Raw genomic sequence first — 24,250 nt, 5'->3', positions numbered from 1 at the left:
TGACAGAAGTGATTAGCATAAGCAAGGGCACTTCATTTATAAATTGGTGGCCTTAAATAGGCTTCAAGTAAAAGCCACTAAGGCCGAAGAAACTTGAGTTTTTGAGTTGCTAGAGAATAATTTCAAATGTCTCCTATTGTCTCCAGAATTATCTCCTTGAATATAGGGAAATAGGTGGCTATCCTTGGCATGTACTTTATGCTAAATGTAACTAGGATAAAACCTTCATGCTTTTGAAATAACATTTTATCCTTTAAACCTTTGGTCACTCTAATGGATGATTATTTTCTTCTTCCAACAATGTTTAGCCTTTTTAAAAAATCATCTTTAATGATAATGGATGATTATTTTCTTCTTTCAATAATGCTTAGCCTTTTAAAAAAATTAGTCACACCTTGAATCTTTAGACACTTATGCTTAGTCTCAAAAAACATTTATTCACATGACCTCAACACATGCTAATAAACCAAACTTTCAGTCAAGAAAAAACTTACTTTTTGGGGTGAAATATGATGATAATGAATCTATAATGCTCCTATAATGATGAACCTCCTTATCTCATAGATAGGCTTTACAAGTAATAAACTTAGCTCAAAGATAAGAAGGTCCCATGACTTTACTTGATCTAGAGAGGAAAAACATTATGGAATTAATCTTTTACTAAAAGTTAATCGTCAGACTTCACATAAGATAAAATTTGGGTTGTTTCTAGTAGGCGAGGGGTTCATGGAATTCCTAGGCAATGTAGGGACCTTAGATAACACTACAATGGAGAAACAATGTGGCATAGAAGAGTCGTGTAGAATTTAAAAGAAGGATTGAAAATGACTCAACACTTATGAAAAGAGATATTGCCAAGTGTTTATCATATGTAATATAATATAATTTTTTCAGGCTAATGTCATATAGGGGAACACTTGCAATCAAATTCAAAGACCCAAGTTGAGTCACGAATAGCGAGTTACCTTATCTTGAGATTTTTCACCAAAGTTAAGATAACTTAGACTTTAAGGCTCTCTTAAATTTATTGGTTGTATACCTAGTAGATCGGTAAGAGGTTGATGTGTTGTCAAGTTAGCATGAGTTTTTTGAAGGTGTAAAAAGTTTTTCTAGATATTCACAATTCCAAGATAAGAGGCCCTTGAGAAAACGGTGGTGTGCACAAGGTATGTCAACATCATTTCTTAAAAGATCACAAAGCTTGATATTGAAATTAGAACAATTATTGACTATACAATGTGAAATAGTTATCTTTTGTTAAGATACAAAGATGTTTGGCATAAACATGTTTTAATACTAATATGAATTATAAATTATTTTCGCCATATGTCTGGATCAATTAGTCATATGTCTGGATGATCAATTAGTCATATTCCAAAAGTAAGTGGTATTCTAGTTTTTTTAAGGACTAATTTTGGGTAGCATAGATTAATAAGTGTGAATAGCCCAATTAAAAAAGGTTATGCGATAAATCTCATGGTTCCAGGGAGTCATTCTCTTGATCATGATAAAACATTGTAGGACTTCAAAAGGTTTTTATATGTTGTTGAATTTAATTACGATTCTAGAGCATCAGCTCATTATTATAATTAATGCTTCCTTTTAAATCCTTGTCATGAATTAAGGGTCCTTGTTTCAAAGGTTGCTATCACCAAGTCATGGCATATTGCTCATGTGTATCGGATGCTTTTGTAAACGACACATGTTGCAAAGTGGTGGGTAGTTTATAGCCTAAGAGCAAGGGGGGGGGGGGGGGGGTGAATTAAGGGTCCCTTTGTCATGTTTTGAGGGTCCTTGACCACCTGATTTTTTTGTTTGGAGGGGTCATGGATGCTAACATCAAATCATGGCAGATGGGTCACTGCTGTAGTCAAAAAATCAAAGGGTAGGGTGGGTCATTACAGATTGTGTAGCCAAAAATCAAATGCAAACGTGGTGGAAAATCACACATTTTGCAAAGTGGCGTCATAGGTTATGGGCCTATGGAGCCTGACTGGGCCAGCAGGTTCTGACATGGCAACCTATGATTCGTGGACAGGTCCTGGTCGACGGTGCGCGTTGGACAGTCTTGTCCCTGTGTAAAGGCCACTGCTTCTCGCATTGCCACAGACTAAGAGCTCTTGCGCCCTGCTCTTTACATGCGCAGGAGATAATCAAGCCCATTTTAACGTGCCCCTACACCAGCCATATATGGATCCTGCACAGAATTATTGGCCAATTAATCATAATGATCATCAGCTTGTTACTTTATCCCCCCTGAATCACATGAACACAGTACTCATGAGCCCACCTACCATATCGGATCAGCGTGTTTCTTTCAAGCACTCTCCAAGTCTTTTATCTCCCCCGGCCCCAATTGCCTCTGCCGCCGATTATAACTATGATTACTGTAACTGTGATTCTTGGAGTTATCCTAAGCAGGCTTCTTCCATTAATGCTGTACCATCTAATGACCAAGGTTCATTAATCCAACTAACTGGGCGTCAATTATTAGACTCGGAGTCCATGATCTCTGGATGTCATAGTCCTCCTCGGCTGTAGTTAGATTTCGGGTTGATTGCCAGCGTGGAGGTTTTTTGGCCACGCTGGCAATTTTGCTTTGAATGCGCCGCTGGACGCCGCCGTCACCGCAAACGGAAGCGACAAACGCACGGTGCAGAGCAGAACCATCCGCCCCTCTTTGTAGCCAAGTTGCTTGCATTCGTAAAAGGATAGTACAACGCAACGATAGCCAAGGCTGGTTCGATGATTTCAATGTATCTGGGTTCCCCCTCACCTCCATCGGCTAGTCATCAACATAGCAGTCGAAGCAGAGGAGGAGGAGCCTCCACGGGCAGAGAGCTAAAATATTTGAAATTCATGGCATTTTAGGTATACTTTTAGCTCAATAATTTGCAAATTTTTAAGAAATTTTTTTAACATTTTAAGGCTCCAAGTTTTTTGATCCTTTGGAAAAAATAGTTTCTGTGAACACTCAACTTGATGAAAAAGGTTTAAATATCGAAATTGATTTTGGTCACTCGCACAAGTGGCAGATTATGTGTAATGTGTGAGAGTCTCCACCACGTAGACATATTTGAATCATATGTATTGTGTGTGTGTGTGTGTGTTAGCCCGTGTGCGTGCACCCCATGTGAACCAGCCTTAGCCGCCATACCCTTTTACCTACCCTTAGTTGCCACTACCCTTCACCCGTGTGGATGTTTATGTTTTTGAAGCTTTGACAGTAATGTTTATCACTACTAGATGATGCAATATTGGTGCAAGTTTGCTTATGCTCCACTATGGTTTCTTATTTATCTTAAACATGGCCATTCTCATTGTCACTTGTATATAATATAAAATAATGACTTATATAAAATACCACCATTTGATAGAGGAGTCACTTGTATAACATACCACCATTTTGATATTCAACACCTCCACACACCACCTTTGAACCATTTGACATCAAAGGTAAATAAGCTGAATGTTCTAACTCCAACTCCTTTGAACCATTTGACATCAAAGGTAGATTAGCTGAATGTTCTAACTCCAACCCCTAAGACGTTTTTTGAATAGTTTCGTAATAATCAAGTTTGTTGACTACAATATTGGTATCCCATCTACTAGGTCAATGACTCAGTGCAAAAGGGTCTTTCTTTTCAACCATGCACTTTTTATACTACCACCAAACAAACTTAAAAAACATATGTATATGTTAAGCATATGCCTATAATTACTATAATTAAAGGAGAATTTCAAATTTACTTATATTGAAATTCAAATTTACTTATATTGAAATTCACAACCTCATGTGAATGAAGGCTTGGATTTGAACGACGACGCTTTTGTGGAGACTATTCTAGGGAAGAACACATGAGCTTAAGGGCTGCCTATCTCCATTTATGGCATTTTGACATTATGATGACATTATGAACTTTTTGCCATGGGGTTTACGTTTTGGATGACATTTTGAAGACCCTACTTTTTTGACGACATTTTGACATTTTCAGTTTTCATTTTTATGGTTCAGATCAGTTTTCAATTTTCAGAATGTAGACAAGGGAGATAGAGAGAGCCTACATTGTACATTACCAAACCTTAGAACAACAATTTGTAAATCACAATAGAGAGCATATATAGATTTGAAAATCCACCTTCATGTAATATGGGCTTCATGATACAATGGTTATACATTCATACATATAGATGCCATCATGTAATCTGGGCGTCATTGCCCTCTAGCTCAATTGTTGCTTGCATCGACTCTTTAACTGCACGTGCATCCAATTTGGCTTGCATGGAGGGGCGTCTACCCTTAACTGTAGCAATGAAGGAGGTGCCAACTTGATTGCCATACATTGTTTTGTGCTTCTTCCTGTTGATCCCTTTCTCAATGAAAGACTTTGCTCTCTTCAAGCTATTCCCAAAGCCATCTCTAGTTCGTACAAAAGACTTTGCAAGCTCAATGCCCTCCTCTCTTTGTGCTTTCAATGTATGTAGTTGCCCAAGTGTCTTCTTCATGCTAGTGGTAGCCTCATGAATAAGCTCGGCATCATCCTGTACAAAATCCACAAGTTGTTGGAAAGTGTCATGTAAATGATTCAAGCTTGACCTCTTTGTAGACTTTGAAGATGCAGCCTCACAATTGTGCCCTTCCTCCAAGCTCGCATCATCCTCAATGTTGAGGTCATCAGGCTTAATCTCAAGTAGTCTCCTCGGGACCATCTCCAAGGCACTATCTTCATACATGCTCACACAATGTGACACCATACCTTGCTCCTGAACACCGGCCATGAGCATCACCTTGATTTGATGCTTGCATATGTTGCCAAGCTCGGACCAATGGCATGTACAACATGCCCATTGACAATCTGAGTTGTAGACAGTGTACACTTGGTTTGGATTGGAGAGGCTTCGAACGTAAGCATCTGCCTTCATGTTGCTACCAATGAATGACACATAATCATCTGGAATTTTGAGAGCTCGTTCACGCGAGCTCTCCACTACCTTCTCAATGGCATTGTTTCTCTTAAATCCCCCTTCCTTCACAACTTGTATGTACCAATAATGAGGTACACAAGCTGTTGTTAGCTTGTAAAGAAGCCAATCCACTCGACGCCCCACCATTTTCTTAGAAGATCCTAGAAATCTGTACTTCAAAACTCCATGGTACGCCTCGATTGCACCATTCGTGTCTTGATTGGAATGTGGCAATGTCCTTGTCGCACGCACCCACATGTCTAACATAATGAAGACTTGTAAGCATATATGACCATAAGAGAACATAACACATTGGGAACACATTGAAGCAAGAAAAATAGCTCATAGTCACCTATTTTAGGCTGCCACTGCATTTCAAAGTAGTGGAGGAACTCCTTCTCACTTTGAAAATCTTCCTTGAACTTGCATATCATTTCCCTAGCTTCATCCTTGGTGAGCTCATATGAAGACGAGGACCCTCCCCGCATATTCATGATGTTACCAAGCATCCGAAACATGGCCGCACGTGTTGGCCAATCTTTAACCTTTCGAATGAGGTGTTTTAGCCAACACCTACGTACATGCCATAAGCACAAGTACACCGGCAAATTGAAAACGACCCTGCGAGTACAAATCCAAGTATTGAGGGTACAAATCCAAGCAATGGTCATAAAGCATTGTCCAAGCACCATGCATTATGTCAGGAAAATTACCTTAGTGCATCAATTTCTCTCTCCGCATCATCCACCATGAAAGCATTTGGCTGCCACGATTTATGGTGATCAAGCATGCGATCTCGAAACTTTGTCAACCAATATCGCACAGCCTCAAAGGTGGCACTTGAGGCAAGAACCCACGCAATTGGGATGCCATTGCGATGTGTGTCAAATACGAGAATTGTATACAAATGGAACTACATCATTTTAGGTATAGTAAGTACAAGTACCTTGACTTGAACATGGCAAAAAACAGACAAGAATTGAAGCATACCTTGTACTTGTTCGTTCCAAATGTGGAGTCCATAGCCAACAAATTTCCATTTCCAAACTTGTCACAAATCTCTCTTTGCCATGGGGTTTGGATCCCTAAAAAGAATTCCTTCTGTACTTGAAGATTTTGCTCCTGGTAAACAAATATCATATCCGCATTTTGTGTACACCATCGCCTTGTACTCTCTGCATCATCATCATGTAGTTGATATGTCTCCATAGCATGTTTCCTTTCAATATTGAGTATATCTTGGAGCAATAAGTAGTCATCCCTCACCATTGGACATTTGGGCTCTTTGCTTTGTCGTATATGCAAACTTTGAATGTGTGCATCGAAAACTTGTTGTGGAGTAAAGCCCTTGAACAACAAGTTAGAAACCCAAACTTTTTTTTCCAATGAAATCCATGGAGAGAGGAGAAGAAGGGTGTTTCCCTCATTCTTACAAGGCTCCCCATGGCAGATGATATCTTCTTTATTTGTGTGAAAGGGATTAATATAAGATATAACTGCGATGCTAGGATCCAAGTATAGACGATTCACCATGAAATGGCATTGACACCCTCGAATGCGCTGTCCTGCTGCCTTGGGTGGCCGCCTTGGCTTAGTCTCTTTCTTGATCAAATTGGCATTTAATTTGGTAGAGGATTTTACGCTGTCTTCATTGATGGTAGGACAACCATGTAACTCCCCATCGTCAAGCTCATTTTCATGCACATTACTCTTGCACTCTACATCTTTTCCACCCGATTGTTCATGCACATGGCATACACGTTTGGAAGCAGCACGTGTCCCAAAAGCACACCAATATCTATTGGCAATGATAATTGGGTATAAGTCTAAAGCATGGCATGCCAATCATTTAAATAAGGTAATGGAAAATAAACACTTACATGGTGCTCTCAAGCCATGAATCCTTGAATGGCCGTATTAGCGAGCCTGGTGTGCGATGATGGTGGGAGTACCTCGTAAACGTTGTAGGGAAGTCCGGATTTTGTGCTTCTCTGTTCACAAACTCGCCAACATGAGCCCATGGAATACGAGCTTCCCTTTGCACTTTGTACTTCGACCTTTCATTGTGTACCAGTCTCCATTGTATTCCGGAAACATCAAAAAGACCATGCGTGGGAACAGGGGTGCCCATCGATTGTTGCTAAATGAGCTAAAATAAACCAGCTGGTGCGACCTATGGTGGTCACTTCAGCCAGGAACTGCTTCTTTCAACAGCCTTCACAGCAATTTTCGTCTGGAAGCATGCCGCCATATACAGAGCCGCATCCACCAGTGCCCAAGTCTGTGAGAAAAGCATTATGGGCGGCTGTCGGAGGCCCAATAAGCAGCTACGGCCATCGTGAGAATCTGTTGCTTAGAGCCTACTAGCTGGTGGTGGGCGGCGCAGGTCCCCCAGGGTAGTTGCATTGTCCAAAACCTGCATTGCAGTACAAGCCAAGGAAGATCAGCAGCTCGTAATGTAGGGTTAGCAAAAAACAAAACAGAGTCGAGGTTTGAGGAGGTGATGATCAGACTGACTCACTGGGATCGTTGGTGACGAGCATGGCCGCGCCTTGGAAGTCACAGGTGGCGCCTTTGGCCCTCATGTTCTGCCAATAGTCGTTTACGGCGAAGGAGGCGTGGGCGTACAGCGTATCCGGAGCGGAGCAGAGGTCGCCCCCCGCCAGGATGGGAGAGCATTGGCTACATGCAGTTCCTGGTATGAGAACCTGCTGTAGTCAAGCAGAGGAAGAATGTCGTTCAGGTGGAAGGAATCACGATAATGAACTTGTGCTCTGGCGTTCAGGTTGCAGGCGTTGCGGATGTCTGCACCGTGCGGCTATCGTTGCGTTGTACTCTCCTCATGCCGACCTTCAACTGCACGAATGCAAGGAACTTGGCTACAAAGAGGGGCGGATGGTTCTGCTCTGCACCGTGCGTTTGCCGCTTCCGTTTGCGGTGACGGCGGCGTCCAGCGGCGTGCGTTTGTCGCTTCCGTTTGCGGTGACGGCGGCGTCCAGCGGCGCATTCAAAGCAAAATTGCCAGCGTGGCCAAAAAACCTCCACGCTGGCAATCAACCCGAAATCTAACTACAGCCGTCCTCCTCCTCCTCCTCCTCCTCCTGAGAAGGATTGCTATAGTTATGCTACCGCATATGACCAGTCAGCCCAGCTACTTTCATTGATAACTCCAGTACCCTGCAATATTTGGCCAGCCAGTTTCATTGATATAAATCCTGCAAAGAGTCTCATGGCATGCAGCACAAGCAACAACTCGACAACACTACCCAGTACTCATGTTGGATTCAAGCCTTGGAGACCGCAATTTGATGAAGATATACAAATGCAGGGTGGTACTCGTCCTACGTCTAGCTGTTCTCTGTTGAAGAGATGTCTCACACGGTTTCTTCCAAGGCTGGCTAGTGTAGGTAGAGAATTTAGGGGGAAATTAGAGGACCATTCAGCAGCTGGTTCTTTTGAGGGAATTAATGGCCAGACTAATTTACTGACTAATTGTCTGCATGAGTTACCGAGTTTATGCACACCTTCCATTTCCTCTAATCTTAAGCTGGATGGCAATAGCAGAGTGCAGCAAAAGGTCGAAGTGGCTAGGCTACACATGATAGCAGAGCGCAAACGGAGGCAAAGGCAAAGCGAAAGCTTCAAAGCCCTCAGAAATGTTGTGCCAAGTATAATGAAGGTGACGACTACTTCTTTCTACCAATGTCTAGCATATGCGTGAATTTTAAGGACGAGAGGCTGCAGCAATGTAAGGCTGTGCTTGTCCAGCCAGCCAGTGTGTGACTCAGTCATTAATTACATAGCGGGTGTATCTAAATCACATATAAATTCATAGGTCTACAGGGATCAGTTGCTTAATTGGTTAGCTGTAGTTATGATGATCAGTAATTATTCCTATATGAGTAAATTAGTGTTGTTTCCCATATAATCATATATCCTGCATTGATTGTTTCTCTCTGTAATTTTACTTTGTCTGGCAGAAAGCCGATAAGGTGACTATCCTGGAGCGTACTCTCCAACACCTCAAACAACTCCAGAACCGTGCCGATGAGCTTGAGCAAGCCGTGCGTGTAATACAAGCTGCTTCAAAGCCTTCCGCGCCCATGATCGCGGGCACTGCAGCTACTAGTAGCTGTGTAACGGCGGCGGCTAGCCACCAACTGCAGTACTTTCTCTCAACTGATCTGCATCAGCCGCCAACTCCTCCTCCTCCTGCACAGACCGGCTCTTGCAGTCGGTCAGTCTCTTCAGCTGATCCGCCGGAAACCCAGTACTCGGGCATGAAGGTGCTGACAAGCCAGCAGGCCGCTGGTCAACAACCGCCTCTTTTTCACATCAACATGAACATGACTGTCCAACTAGCAGAAGCTAATGACACCATTATCAAGGCTATTAGCGGTCTTGAAGAGAAGAAGCTGCACTGCATCCATGTAGAATTCAAGTTTTCTGAAGAAAACAACAATTCCAGTGTCAACATTTTGGCAAAATACAAGGTATAACCGCCCTTCCTCCTTAATTGAGCTATTTAATGTCTTGAATAATGAAACCTATTCGACCTATACACATTTTGTTTTGCTTGGGAATGCAGGATGGGGAGAATTCCATACCAAGTGCCGATGAGATATTACTCGAAATTAAGGAGTGGTGGTGGAGACATTCAAGTGTTCAAGGAAGAAGAGGGAAGAACCATGAAAGTGAGTTCCAGGTATTTAAGGCTTGAAATAGTGGTTTCGGCCATGATCATTCCAATACGCAAAAAACTTTATTGATGTACAAGTTTCGGTTGAGGGGAAGGTTGCATTAAATCAGAATTATGCCCCCCCGCCGCCCGGCCAACCATGCCAGTTTTATGCTCACGGTTATGATTGTTCATATGTGAGCCAATTTGAAGAAGTCTCTTTGATGTGACGACCCGATGTATCCTACAAGTAAGAGCGCCTATATGCAAGTAGAGCATTAATTTCGCCTATATGTAGCTACATGCTCAAATGAAATTTGCTAAACATGTGCATTATTGGAGTATTTATCAATTCACACAAAACATTATACTACTGGCACTAAAGCAAACTCAACTCACAACTAGCATTTCGTTAAGATAGGGGCTACCAAAGGATAGGGCTCATGGATATTGTACCCTTTTTTACACTTTTATCATATAGACATCTATGTCTTCTTGGAGCTCATGCCCAAGCGTCCATGGTGACCTCTACCCATGTATTGGACTTCATGTAAACGATGTCTCGTGTTTCCAACTCCACGCTAACAAGTCATCTTCTTTGGTATCAGAGCCTGATCTTTGGTCCTAGAATAGGTTTTCCTAATCACGGATTAGCAAAATCCAAAAATTAAAAAACCCTAAATTCTGTATTTTCTTGCCAAATCTAGGAGTTTCAACCATTTTATGGATTATCTCTTAGTTTTGATCTTGGTTTTGTAATTAGAGAGTGATTTGAGCTTTCATCATTTTCGGATTTGATTTTTACATAGTTTTCAAATTTGCTAATTTCTTGATTTAAGAAGAATAGCAATGAAAATGTATTGACTTCATGTAAACGATGTCTCGTGTTTCCAACTCCACGCTAACAAGTCATCTTCTTCCTCACTTCTTTCATTGGTATCAGAGCCTGATCTTTGGTCCTAGAATAGGTTTTCCTAATCACGGATTAGCAAAATCCAAAAATTAAAAAACCCTAAATTCTGTATTTTCTTGCCAAATCTAGGAGTTTCAACCATTTTATGGATTATCTCTTAGTTTTGATCTTGGTTTTGTAATTAGAGAGTGATTTGAGCTTTCATCATTTTCGGATTTGATTTTTACATAGTTTTCAAATTTGCTAATTTCTTGATTTAAGAAGAATAGCAATGAAAATGTATTGACTTCATGTAAACGATGTCTCGTGTTTCCAACTCCACGCTAACAAGTCATCTTCTTCCTCACTTCTTTCATTGGTATCAGAGCCTGATCTTTGGTCCTAGAATAGGTTTTCCTAATCACGGATTAGCAAAATCCAAAAATTAAAAAACCCTAAATTCTGTATTTTCTTGCCAAATCTAGGAGTTTCAACCATTTTATGGATTATCTCTTAGTTTTGATCTTGGTTTTGTAATTAGAGAGTGATTTGAGCTTTCATCATTTTCGGATTTGATTTTTACATAGTTTTCAAATTTGCTAATTTCTTGATTTAAGAAGAATAGCAATGAAAATGTATTGACCATTTTTGAATTTGTATTAATCATTGTTTTCAGAAACCCTACTACTTGATTCCTTAAATTTCTTGAACTTGCTTTCTTGATTTTCTTATTTTCAAAATTAGGGTTTATAGAAATTTCAATTACCAATTTTGAATGATTTCTTGCATTATCTTTCTTAGGGAGCATACTTTTTCAAAGATTAATCCTTAGAACCCTTATTTCTTCAAGATTAAAACCCTAGATTGCCAAATCTTTGAGTTCTTAAAAGAATATTGTAAGAAAAAGGTGGTTGTATAGTTTGTTGTGCAGTTTCAAGTGCGGAGTTAGAGATTCAACTGTAGAGTTGAGGATTAGTGAAGATTTGTTTTAAGATTAGTGTAAAATTAAAGATTCAAGTGCAAAAGAGCAAGATTGGTGCAAAGATTCACAGTTGTGAGTGATATTTGTCAAAATCCAACACATTCTTTGCATCTCTTTGCTATTTGTTATAGTTCTTATTGAATTCTTGCAAGAAATAGTTAAAGAATCAAGGAACAGTTGAAAATACCAAGAAATATTTACAAAGAAAGATTAAACTGCAATGATTTGTAAAGATTATCCTCATATGATATTGTTTACAGTCTAATCAAGTAGATTCATACTAATTATATTAAAATATTCGTATTAATTTTGTGCAAATCTAAGTAAACAAATCACAGAGGTACTGTCTTGATACAGCAAGTATAGTTTTGATAAAGATTGAGTGCAGATTGGGAATTGAACCCAGTCCACTAGTGTGAGCCAATGTGCCCCATACACCAAAGGGTTCCTAGCTAACCTGCATATAAGAATCAACAATAGTATTAAAAAAGAAAATAAAATTGAATGAAAAGCAAGATTACATCAAATGCTTCAACAAACAACAATGACGCAGGTGTAGTTATCATGTACAAGTGCAATGAGTAATGCAGAGTGCAAATGAAAAATTGGAGGGACATTACAATGCAAGAGGCTTGGTGAAGACCATCAATTGGAGTGAGAGTTTTGACAAAGAATCTACATGATGATGCATGGTCCAACTTTTTGAGAGGTAACCAAAGACCCAGCTATGTCCTGCTAGAGCAAAGAAAGCTACACAGTAGGACTTGTGATAAAGAAGGTGATCAAAGTCACACATTTGGCTATGCCACTGGATAAATAAAAGAGCTTATGCCTGTGATCCATGTTTTAGCATCTACAAGGTAGTCAACTATGTAGGTCTCTCACTGGCATTCCAACAATAGCACAAGTTACCTCAACACAAAAACAAAAAAAATAGAGGAGGAGATACCTCACACGCTTCGGGCAGCAGACAAAAGACAACCAATGTGGGGGGAAGATCCTTAATGTCTTTGCAAGGTCAAAATTTAGGGTCATCTTGTTATATTGCTCTAATCTTGTCCCCAATTACTACACTTTGGAAAATGAAAGCCAATCAATGGGGGAGGAGTTCCTTAATGTATTTACAAGTTTGAAATTCAGGGTCATCTTCACATACTGCTCTAATCTTGCCAATTACTCTAGCTTGAAGAAAGCATCCTGGAAGAACAAGCTCCTCCATAAGGACTAGTGCATCTATGGGATCATTATCTTCATTGTAGAGAGTGTGTGGAATAAATCCTTAATTATGAGGATAGTGTTGAAATGAGTGATGCCACAGTGCCAAGTCACCTAGCCAAGTTATCCCACATGAGCTATCATAGCCTTGTTGTACTCTCCTCATACAAAAATGGACCATTTCAAGAAATGCAAAATGTAGCAAACTCTCAAGCCTCTCTATAAGTATAAGTCTCAATCTTGTAACCTAATTATGCTTGAGTTTTAAGCTGAATTAGCTTAATTTAAAGAAAGGAGACTCCTTAGCTCATTGCTAAGAGGTGTACCAGAGGAATTAGAAATCTTTTCATTCCTCAACTCGATTTTCGATGTATGGCTATCACTAGTGATTCATCTCATTTGCTGCATGTGAGCAGAACTATACCAAGCCATTCTAGGGTTATCTAGTACTTGGTACAAGATTCTTATATTCCAAATCTTAAAACCATGTAGTATACGAGCCGGTTAGAGGAAAAAACTAGTTTCCCTTATTCGTCATTTTCGCCATTTTTTAAGAAGCATTAAGCTTCCTTTTAGTTCTAAACAAAAGAGCTAATCAAGGGAAATAAGGCAAAGTAAAAAGTCCCATCAAAAGCACTACCAATGTGTTCAATTTCAACCTCCACTTTTTAGCTCTGTTAATCATAGTGATTAACACTTATTAGTAGTCATTTTGCAGAAATTGTGCTTAATCAAAGGCAAAATTGAAAAATTAGAGTGCTATTCCATTGTGGTAAACTCTTTGTTACATCAAAATTAATCTCAACCACTTGCATTTCTCAAACTTAAGTGATTCTTTCATCGCATTGAGTTTATCTCTAGCATATAGTTTGCAAATCTATTGTGTAAGAGTTAGACACTGCCTGAGCACTAAAATCAAAACTCAGGTAAGAGCCCCTTATCATCATGGAGATTTAATGGTGATGGATTTTCTTACATGGCAAATCAAGACCATGTACTTGCTTATGGGTAAGGGGCTCTAGCACCGTATTGAAGACGAACAAGTGGAGGTTGAGCCACCTTAAAACAACAAAGCATTGGGCCTTATCGCTCAAAATCTTGATAACAATGTGATTAATCACATTGCTGGCATCAAGGATGCCAAGTTGGCATCCTGATGCCAACTTGGCATGGCAGGAACTCAACAAGATCTTGTCGAGTTCCTGCCAAGTTGGCATGGCAGGAACTCAAGAAGATCTTTAGCACTGACTCAAAGAGCTCAAAGATCAATCTTCTCATGCAGTTTTACAAGCTCAACAAGAAGGAGACTGAAACCATGGCACAACACATCAATAAATTCAAAGGTATCAAGCAGCAACAACTTAGTGCATTAAAGAAAGTCATCGAGGAAGATGAATCTATTGCCATATTGTTAAAAAGTGTTGACAAAGAACCTTATGAATCACTTGCAGTTGCTAGAGGTTTAGGGCATACTGATGCTAGAATACCGACGCAAATGTCGAGCGTTTCGGTATGTACGTCCTAAACTTGGAGGCAAAGAGTATGGGCGGGTAATTTTCAAAAGGGAGTATACCGACGCTTATACCGTAGCATATACCGTAGCAGATACCGAGGCATATTTCGACGCAGATACCGATGCCTGCTTATACCGTAGCATATACCGTAGTGGATACCAACGCATATTCCGACACAGATACTGACGCCCGTAACTTTTTTACAGCCGAGAACCTCTCATTCTCTATTTTGCAAGGCTTAGAATGTCAAGATAAGGTATGCGTGTCTTGCCCCTCATCTCTCTCAGGCGTTCGCCTTATTCCATTCGACCCACTCTTGATGTGTGTGTGTGTGTGTGTGTGTGTGTGTGTGTGTGTGGAGAGAATTAGTGAAGGGTGTGTGTAGATCTTCCTCTCTCTCCTTGGGCATTTTGCCTCTCCCCATCTCCTCATCTTCTTATGTGTGTGTGTGTGTGTGTGTGTGTGTGTGTGTGTGGAGAGAATTAGGGTAAATGTGTGATGTGTGTGTATATCTCCTTCCCCTCTCTCCATCCTACTTCTTACCTTCTTAATTATGTTTGGAGAGAGGATTTGTATGTGTGTGTTGTGAGAGATGTAGAGAGTGAGAGAGCTTGTGTATGTGCATCTATTACTAATGTATGCAATGTGTGTGTAGGTTTGTTCCTCCCACGTGTGTCCTAGCTTGCAGATCTACTTCGAACACACACTATCCAATCCACATTTTAGAGGTAAGCACATTACCAATTATGTTGTTTTATTACTTCTCTTTTTGTTATGTTTTAATTTGTTCTCAATTTGTAATTATTAATTGAAATTATGAGTATGCAAGCTTGTTATTTTATGTACATATATGCTAATATTAGCATATATGTGAGTGCATAAGAAATTAATGTATGTGCTTATTTGTTTTTACACACACACACACACTTTGCAAGAGAGAGAGAGAGAGAGAGAGAGAGAGATTTTCTTTTTGGCGCATACCCAAGGCGTTTCGGTCTCTTTTTCGACTTGAAATCTAATGTCTAAGACATGCATGTCAACGCTATGTCTATATGTATATACTCTAATGTATATGCCTAAAGGACTTATCCATAAGCTAATGTATATGCCTAAACATCGCTAATGTATACTTGATCTCCCTCAACGACTGGGGAAAAGAAGCCCGTTTGACACTTTAAATGTTATTTTTAAAATCTCCGTCACAGCTGGGGAAAAGAAGCCCTGTTTTATGGTTTACATAATGTTTAATGATTTGTGTAATGCGTAATGATTTGCATTTAATGAGCTACATATACATGTTATCTTGCTAGATGGAGCCTCTCAATCTTGAAGAGAGAATAGTGTGTTAAACGAAGGATTTGCAACTAGCATATTCATGACGCTGGCATGTTTCCAATGGAGCGCTTACAAAATTTACGGTTTCAATCGTACAACCAAGCAAGTGTGCAACCACATCTTGATAACATTGCACCTATGAATTCTTGTCCCCAACAAAGGATGAGAATATCGAAGGAGGGAGTGACAGATGGAGCTCAATTAACAGCACCCGAGGGAATGAAAGAAGGTCCAATGGAGGAAATGTTGGATGCCTTTCTCGAGCAACTGTGTAAACTTGCACGCCTTCCACTATACAATTGTGCCAAGATATCAGTATTGCGTGCATCTCTTACAATGCTAAATTTACAGTCAATTTTTGGATGGTCTAATACAAGTGTCACTGAACTCTTCAAGTAAGTGATTTATGGAGATTACACCTAATGTTGGAATGATAAAATTTCAACTTGTATTTGACTAAATCTTAATAGTAACGATCAGATATTGCCATACTTGTAGGTTTTTGAAAGACAAGATATTGTCATACGGCAACGAGATGCCTCCATCTCGTGCAGATGCCAAGAAGTTATTGAAATCCATAGGCATGGATTACAATAATATTCATGCTTGTCGCAATGATTGTATTCTCTTCCGCTATGAATACGAGCATTTGCAAAAATGTCCCCATTGGGGCTCTAACAGATATAGAGAAGATGCTCACGGGGAAGCTGTCCCAGTAAAGGTTCTTAGGCACTTTCCAATCATCCCAAGAATAAAAAGCATGTTCAGGTGAGCAAGCTTGATGACATGGCATGCCACAACTCAATCCACAGATGAAGTGATGCGTGTGCCTGTTGATTCACCCGCATGGAGACACATTGAAGAGAAATGGCCGGCTTTTAGGGAAGATCCTCGTAACCTCCGTCTTGGCCTAGCAATGGATGGTGTAAACCCTTTTGGTTTACGGAGCTCTTCATGGAGCACATGGCCTGTTTGCCTTGTGAATTATAATCTTCCGCCATGGTTAGCAATAAAGAAAGGTCATTTGTTGCTCTCATCAATAGTTCCAGGAAAGTACAAGGAGATACTTTTGTGTGCGCCCAGAGCATTGTGAGCAGGTTGTCTTTAAAGCGGATCCAAAAGATCCACGCTGGCTATTTGTGGTTCAAGTCGCCCCCCGCAGTAAGCAAATTTGTGAAGAATTAGAGCTACAACAGGGTGATGTGGATTCATAGGGTGGTGGGGAGCAACAAGAATAAGCCGATATCAACAATGAAGAGGAGCAAGCAAATGAAGAGGAGCAACTAGAGCAAGATCCAAATGAAGAGGTGCAAACCAATGAAGCTGGGAAATCTATTGAGGAAGAAGAGGTGCAAACCAATGAAGCTGGAAAACCTGTTGAGGAAGAAGACATAGATGATGAGGACAGCCTCATCAAGGGACTTTTAATGATGAGGATGCTGAAATGTACATAGAAATAGATCTCTTTGGGGCTACTGATCTTAATGAGGATGATAGAATAGATAATGATTTTTAAAATGATGTATCTTAATGATTATGCAAATAGTTATGACATATTTGATGATTTTATGACATTGAAGGTGCAAAGTGATATGGCTTACTATTGTTGTTTAGGGAAGTTAATGTTTGTCATATGGTCCTTTCATTGTTTACCATTGTTAATGTTTACCGTCATAATCACTAGTGCTTGCACTACTTGACGTTTATTAGTAGAAGGTGGGGAGGGACGATCTCAATTCTATGACCCAACACATAGACTGCAGGTGCAAAGTGATATGGTTTACCATTGTTGTTTATCATTGTTAATGTTTGTCATATGGTTCTTTCATCATGTAATTTTCATTTCGCACAAGTTTGTCATATGGTTTTTTGTCCAACAGGCCATGGATGATGACTCACCGCCGCCTACAGTCCTAATTTCTCATTTAACCCTACACCTCAGGGCATGAGTCCCGACCAGTTATATGGTTTTTTCTCGTCCATGACTCCAGAGCAGAGAGCCATGGCTCAGACTTATTGGGGTTCTGGAGGAGCAGGGACATCTGCCTCACCATCTGGCATCACGACGGCAGTCATCAGGGAGTTTGATCCATGAATCTTAACAAATAGAGATCTGAAGAGTATATCACTCTATCAATCTTTAATTTTGGTGTCCCATTAGTTGGAGGCAAGGGGCTCAACAAGAGGGGAGCCAAGAGACATTAGACATTTGAAGAGAATATCACTCTATCAATCTTTAAATTTTGTGTCCCATTAGTTGGAGGCAAGGGGCTCAACAAGGGGGGAGCCAAGAGACATCACCAAGCCCACCATTCGGAGGCTTGCTCGCAGAGGAGCATATGTGTGATGCGACAACATTCAAGGCATCACCAAGCCAGCCATTCATAGGCTTGCTCACAAAGGAAGTGTAAAGCATATTAGTGGGCTCATCTACAAAGAAACTAGGGGGCCACCATTCACAAGCTTGCTCGTAGAGGGGGTGTGAAGCTTACCAATGGGCTTATCTACGAAGAAAACAAGGGAGAAAACCTACACAATGTATTTCAGCAAACATCATAGAGCAACAATGTTGGAGCCAACCTACACAGTGTAGATCAATAAACGTTGTAGAGGAGTAGCATTGGAGCCAACCTACACAGCGCAAATTAGGAAGCGTTGCATAGAGTAGTAGGGCTAGAGCCAACCTACACAGCGTAGAGATTAGCAAACGCCATATTTTTCTCTTAATCAACTTTTAGATAGTAACAAGGCCAATAGTGCTGGAGCTAATGTGTAGGTCAGTGTAGCAAGATCAATAGAGAAAATGGGAGTTTTTGGAGCTATCAAAGCTCTTGTAGCAGCACATAGTTTTTTTAAAAGAACAACAATAAACAGCGTTGCCGCACAGGCACAATACATATTTTTAAACAACAAATAGTGCCACTTAGTAGCCAACAATTCACACATCATCCTTGAGCTTCAGTGTTTTTGGCTTGCCAATGTGTGCAGTGGAGGAGAGAGACTCCATTGCTTCCATTTCTAGCTACCAATGTGAGAATGGAAAAAAAGGGAAGCAATATGTTTCGTTTTTCCTTTTTAGCCAGCCCATTTACACTAGGGGTAGTTCACACATAGAGGCATGTTTGGGGTGATCTATATTGACCGCACATCTTGTTTACACGTAATGATGGTTTTAAGGTGTGTCACATGCATTAGCACATCATTAGCACTTGTTCATATGTCCTTGCACATTGTGGGTTTTATTCAAACAATTTATGTTTGGGTTTGTTCACACGCGATGTGCGTTTTGTGCATTGCTAGCCTTGATTCATGCACACTTTGGTATTTTAGCATTTTATTTACTGTCCAGTTCCCTTCTTGGCTCCTCATCCTTGTCAATTTTGAGTTCTTTATTTGACTTAGAACACTTTTCCATTCTTTGTACTTCCATTAGATCTTCATTACTTTTCCCCAATGCATCCTCATCATTACAAAAAAGCATCCCTGTAACAACTTGTACATTATCCTCCAAACACCGCAAGTCAACAACCTGTTGCATCTCCAAGTCAGCATCCTCAATCTCCTCCTCCCATAATCCGCTCAAAGAATCTAGAAGCTCTTCATCCCCAACACACTCTTCAATACCCATCTGGGCAGCATTAGCCTGCTCACCATCATCTAGACCCACATGTCCCTTAAACAAAACAAATACACCCTCCAAGGCGTCATCTAACGGAACACCCACATCACTATCCACACCTCCATCCATGTATTCACGCACATATGACTGATGGTCCGTGCTAACATCATCAACCCCTATGTCAACATAGAAAGGCAATTTTGATAGAGAAAAAGTGTGAATTTGAGCCAAAGCATGGAAAATAGCCTCTCCATAATCACAAGCCTCACAGCTAGCACACTCTTTCCTATGAGCATCTAAAACCAAAAGGTCATCTAAAACGTCATCCAATAGGTTGCCATCATCATTAGAATCTACCACATCATATCCCTAGGTATTATCATATGGAGGTGTCTTCCTCTTACTTTCATACACTACCAAGTCTTGCAATGCCTCAACTAGAAACATATCCAAGTCTTTACACTCAATAGCAACCTGAAACTCATTTAACTCCTTGTATGCAACCTCAACATCTCCATATTCATCAAGTAAAAGCATCTCCATATTCAATCATCAAGTAAACCATGCAATCCACCATCAAACATATCTTCATACACAATGCATGCATTTGAAGCATTTGTGACTACTAATGCGCCATCTTTTGTTGGATATGTAGACCAACACACTCCAAGATCATCAACCACACCTACTCCTTTTTCCTCAATCACCTGCTTTTGCTCCAAAAAAACCCCTTCTTCTTTCATATTTAGGCTGTGTCTTCTAGCATGCTTCTTCCTCTTCAAGATTTCTTACTCTTGGTAACATGCATGATGTACTGCGTCCACTTACATATGGCATTGTTGATGCAACACCCTATCTTGCAACTTGTCATTCAAGCTTTGAATGAAGCTGACTAGTTGAAGCATCTCATGCACATGATCTATCTCATCAAAGAAAGTGCACGTGATCTATCTCATCAAAGAAATAAATATAATCAAACCAAAGCTCCTCAAATCTAATTAGAAAGTCATTTGACAGGTTCATTATCGTCGTGGATCAAGTCTTCCACATCCAACCATGTTGCATATTGATCATCACTAACTTTAAACCTACATATGAAAGCTGAGAATAGAAGCCTCCAGCTGCATTTGGTCTCAGCATCATGTAAGTCTTTCCACCACAAGAGGGCATACTCCTTCAAACCATGTGTAAGGAAGAGTGATTTCCTCCTATCATCCTCCGAGCTACATCTCTTGTCAATATATTGAACAAATGCATTGACATTCTCATGTCCATCTCATGAAAATGCCAAAAATTTTCTATTCTCACTAAGGCTTGAGTCAAACTTTAGATGGATTGCCTAGATCAGAGCCTTCATGATCCCCATTGGGGGCACCAAAAACATGTGTGGTCGCTGGGTGTGATGGCCTCTATACACCACCAATAGGCACATAAGAAGAGAATGTAAGAGGAACAGAACTAGGGGACACTCAAATCCTGCCTCCAAGGCACCAGTTAGCTCAACTCCTGTCCTCTACCCTCTAGCTGACTACTCGAGACACTTCTACAATCCTCTCAACACCCTCACAACCTCCCTATCTAGTCTAGCTGCCCCTTTGCCAACTGTCCTCCTAGGTCAAATCTGACCTCCAGCACCTCTTATCTTTCTCTTAAGAACCTCTGCTGACCTTACCTGACACCCAACTGACCAGAAACCTCTTCAGCTACTAACGCACAAATTGCCAATTCTACCTCCTAAAGCCTGATGTCTCACCCCAGTCCAAAATAGGTCCTCCATGCTCCTCCAATGTCAAATCACCTCAATATCTTACCTCTCAGAAGATCTCTAAACTAGTCAATTTCCCTTTGTTCTGACACATCCCTGACTCCCTTCCGATTTCTCTAACTAAGATAAACTCGGTTGTCTGAAATACAATAAATTGACTCAAAAGACTAAACTGGATTCAAAACCCCCACACACACTTCCTCTGACCTTCCTTCACTCTAAGGCATCTTTAGACTCAAAGAGATATCACCCTCAATACTCACAACCAACTATAGCTAACCTTATTCTGACCCAAATTTGATTGTGCTTGACCAATTAGACCCAACGGGGTCAGAATTCCTTTTCATTGTGTCCCTAGACTCCTCTAAACCCTCAAAACTCTTAAACCAAACCAAGATCCACCACAATAAAGCTTCTGTCTGACAGCAACAACTAACTCATAGCTACTACCAAAATACCTTATTCCCACTAGCCTTTCTGCTTGCTGACAACTGACATTTGGCAGTCTTCAAACAGTCAGTTGTGACTCACAAACACTTCACCCAAGCTCAGACAAGACAAAGCCAACCTTCTACTCTCAGCGCGGATGATATTGATGTTCAGTTGTGACACATAACTAACTCTGTACCTTCTCAACTAATTTTGACTCAAAATCAGCTCCCTAGTTCTCAAACTGTCTCACACAGAGATTCAACCTTCAGGAACTCTATGAAAACAACACCTTAGCCATAACAAAACATCAAACAAAACTCTCTGTATCACTCACAATAGATACAATCCAATCTTCTATCTTCATCAGATAAATCAAAAAACTTCTTTGGGGCTCCAAGAAAAAAGAAGAGAAACACAGAAAACTTTCAGGGGTCCTCCCCACAAGTAGACCTCAGTATGAACTCTTCACTACATCATCTTCATCCATGACTTGAAACTTCTCAGATAACAACATCAACAGATACCCAACAATTACTACTATTGTCGATCATTTTTGACCTGGGCCAAGTCTCTAAGAGAGATTTTGTATAGAGAATCTAAGAGACACACCTCTTAGCCAATTCTCTGATCTTCTACCTCCCTTTGCTTTGATCTAGATAGGCTTTCTCACACAGTGCTGCCCTTCTGTCTACAACCTTCCATAGATAAAACCAACCTGCAGGAGTCCACTCCATTGCAATCTACTCACCTTCTCTCTCTAGTAGTTGCATGATACCTTCTCCCTAAGAGTCCCACCGAAGAAATTAATCGTCCTTCTTGAACTCGCATCGCCGCCTTTGATTCTTCTAGATTGTTACACCGCTCATCTTCCATGAGTCACCTTTTTACACATGTTTTTTCATATGGCTGCCACACGCCACCTTCCACCACCTCGAATCCTTCTCACAGCATCTCATCTACATTTCTTCTATCTACACATTGCATTTAGGAGGGGCCCATTTTTCTCCTCACATGGAAACTTATGATGATGATGATGTATTGACACTCATACACATGATGATGTATCAAACACATATATACATGATGGCATCGATGTATATCATTATGCATAGTGATATACATGTGTTGGCAGACAATGAGCTCATTTGGCTATGCCGCCCCAGATTGCCGTATGGACTGACTGCCGTATACAACAAACTCAGCCTTCTTGTTTTGTAACAAACTTGTAACAATTTCTTGAAGAAAGGGTAGTACTCGTATGTAAGCAGAAAAGGGGGATTAGTCAGATATGTGTGGATTTTATTTTAGAGGATAAGAAAGATGAAGAAGTACAGAGACCAAGGTATTCCTACTATGAGACAAGGAGAAAAGGAGCAACTCCATGAAGGAATATGACCTGTGGAAGGACATCAAAAAGATGAAACTAAACATCACATTGCACCAAATGCTAAATCTAGTTCGTAAATTACATTCAAAATCTGCTTCAATCTGTAATGCCAAATAGAATCACAATCTAGAGAGGAAAAAAGAAGGTGTGCATCTCGGTCGCTTTCGCAAGAAAAGACAAGTTAAATCTGGCATGTAGACTGTTGCACACAGAAGGCTTAAACTACCTAGAAGGGGTAGAAGATGACAAGGAAGAGCAGATCCCAAAAGAAAATCCAAATCTACTATCACTCTTTGAGGTGGACATTGAGCGGATTGAACAGAGATATGATCCAGAAGTCCTAGTCATTGATCTTGAGATCCTCATGAATGAAGAAAGGACATAGGAGGATGAGAAGGCCACTCAGGATAGTATAGTAGAAATATAGGCTAAGCAGGAAGGCTAAGCAGGAAAAGGCCATGATTTCTCTCAATAAAGAGGAAGGACAACTGAGCAGGAAGAACACCAAAGTTCAGGAAGATGAGCTTGAGGAAGTAAACCCGGGAGATGATCAGGAGCCCAAAATAGTCAGAGTCAGTGTAAAACTGAATCAAGAATTCAAAGGGAGACTCCTAGAGCTATTGAGATCCTACAATGACATTTTTTGCATGGAACTACTCAGACATGAAAGGAACTGATCCTAGCTTTTTCCAGCACAAGATCAGCCTAAAGGAGGATGCAATTCCTATCAAGTAGTATAGGAAGTATAGAATGAACCCTAACTATACCAAACAGGTGAAAGAAGAAATTGATAAGTTGTTAAGGGTGGGGTTCATCTATCCAGTGGATAGAGCAGAATGGCTATAATCCATAGTCATTATCCCGAAGAAGAATGGGAAGCACAGAGTTTGTATAGAGACTACCCCAAACTAAACTCCTCCACCATATCAGATCCATTCCCGCTACCATATTCATAGATTCTCTATTGGATGCGGGAGCTATTCATGAGAGATACTCCTTCCTGGATGGGTTCAATGGGTACAAATAGGTGTAGATGGCTCCAGAGGATAAGCAAACAACAGCCTTCGTGACACAATGGGGGGCTTTCGCCTCCAACGTAATCACTTTTGGGTTGAAGAATGCTCCAGCCATGTTCAAGAAATATTCCATGAATATTTAACCACCTTCATGAGGGTCTTCATGGATTATTTCAATGTGTTCAGAAAGAAAGAAGACCACATAACACACCTTATGACGTGAGTGGAGAAGTGCAAAGAAGCTAGACTGAGCCTCAATCCAGTCAAGTGCACCTTTGCTATCACGAGTGGATCCCTACTAAGGCACATTGTATCTGTAGAAGGAGTGACAGTAGATCTAGCCAAGGTCTATTGAAATACGTGGATCAAGTGCCAAGATATGGTGGATCAAGGTAAAATAACAAATCCATGATAGGAAAGAAGAATATAATTAATACTTAATTGAGGACT

The 24,250-nt window shown here is 40.5% G+C and overlaps 2 protein-coding genes across 3 annotated transcripts; one reads left to right on the top strand and one right to left on the bottom strand.

The window, feature by feature from the left end:
• Positions 1-4,158: 4,158 nt before the first annotated feature.
• On the bottom strand, positions 4,159-6,583 carry LOC147631842 (uncharacterized). Of its 2 annotated transcripts, XM_086807895.1 has the most exons (5): positions 6,232-6,583; positions 5,956-6,140; positions 5,679-5,878; positions 5,318-5,586; positions 4,159-5,225 (listed from the first exon to the last, which is right to left on the bottom strand). In XM_086807895.1, the coding sequence occupies exons 1-5, from the start codon at positions 6,239-6,241 to the stop codon at positions 4,198-4,200; spliced, it is 1,692 nt and encodes a 563-aa protein (XP_086664021.1). In that variant the 5' UTR covers positions 6,242-6,583; the 3' UTR covers positions 4,159-4,197. The 2 variants fall into 2 exon arrangements, with proteins under 2 accessions (XP_086664021.1, XP_086664020.1); XM_086807894.1 differs by having other exon boundaries at positions 5,956-6,583.
• A 1,465-nt stretch (positions 6,584-8,048) lies between these two features.
• Positions 8,049-10,220, top strand: LOC147631841 (uncharacterized). Its single transcript, XM_086808391.1, has 3 exons — positions 8,049-8,644; positions 8,946-9,458; positions 9,554-10,220. Exons 1-3 carry the CDS (start codon positions 8,195-8,197, stop codon positions 9,683-9,685), a joined length of 1,095 nt encoding a protein of 364 aa, XP_086664517.1. The 5' UTR covers positions 8,049-8,194; the 3' UTR covers positions 9,686-10,220.
• The last annotated feature ends 14,030 nt before the right edge of the window (positions 10,221-24,250 follow it).

The sequence above is a fragment of the Cibotium barometz genome, chromosome 14, assembly GCF_041138505.1.
Source record: "Cibotium barometz isolate CiBa-2024 chromosome 14, ASM4113850v1, whole genome shotgun sequence".
Taxonomy (NCBI): domain Eukaryota; kingdom Viridiplantae; phylum Streptophyta; class Polypodiopsida; order Cyatheales; family Cibotiaceae; genus Cibotium; species Cibotium barometz.
Note: the sequence above shows the minus strand (reverse complement) of the source record. Positions and strands in the feature narration are given on the sequence as shown.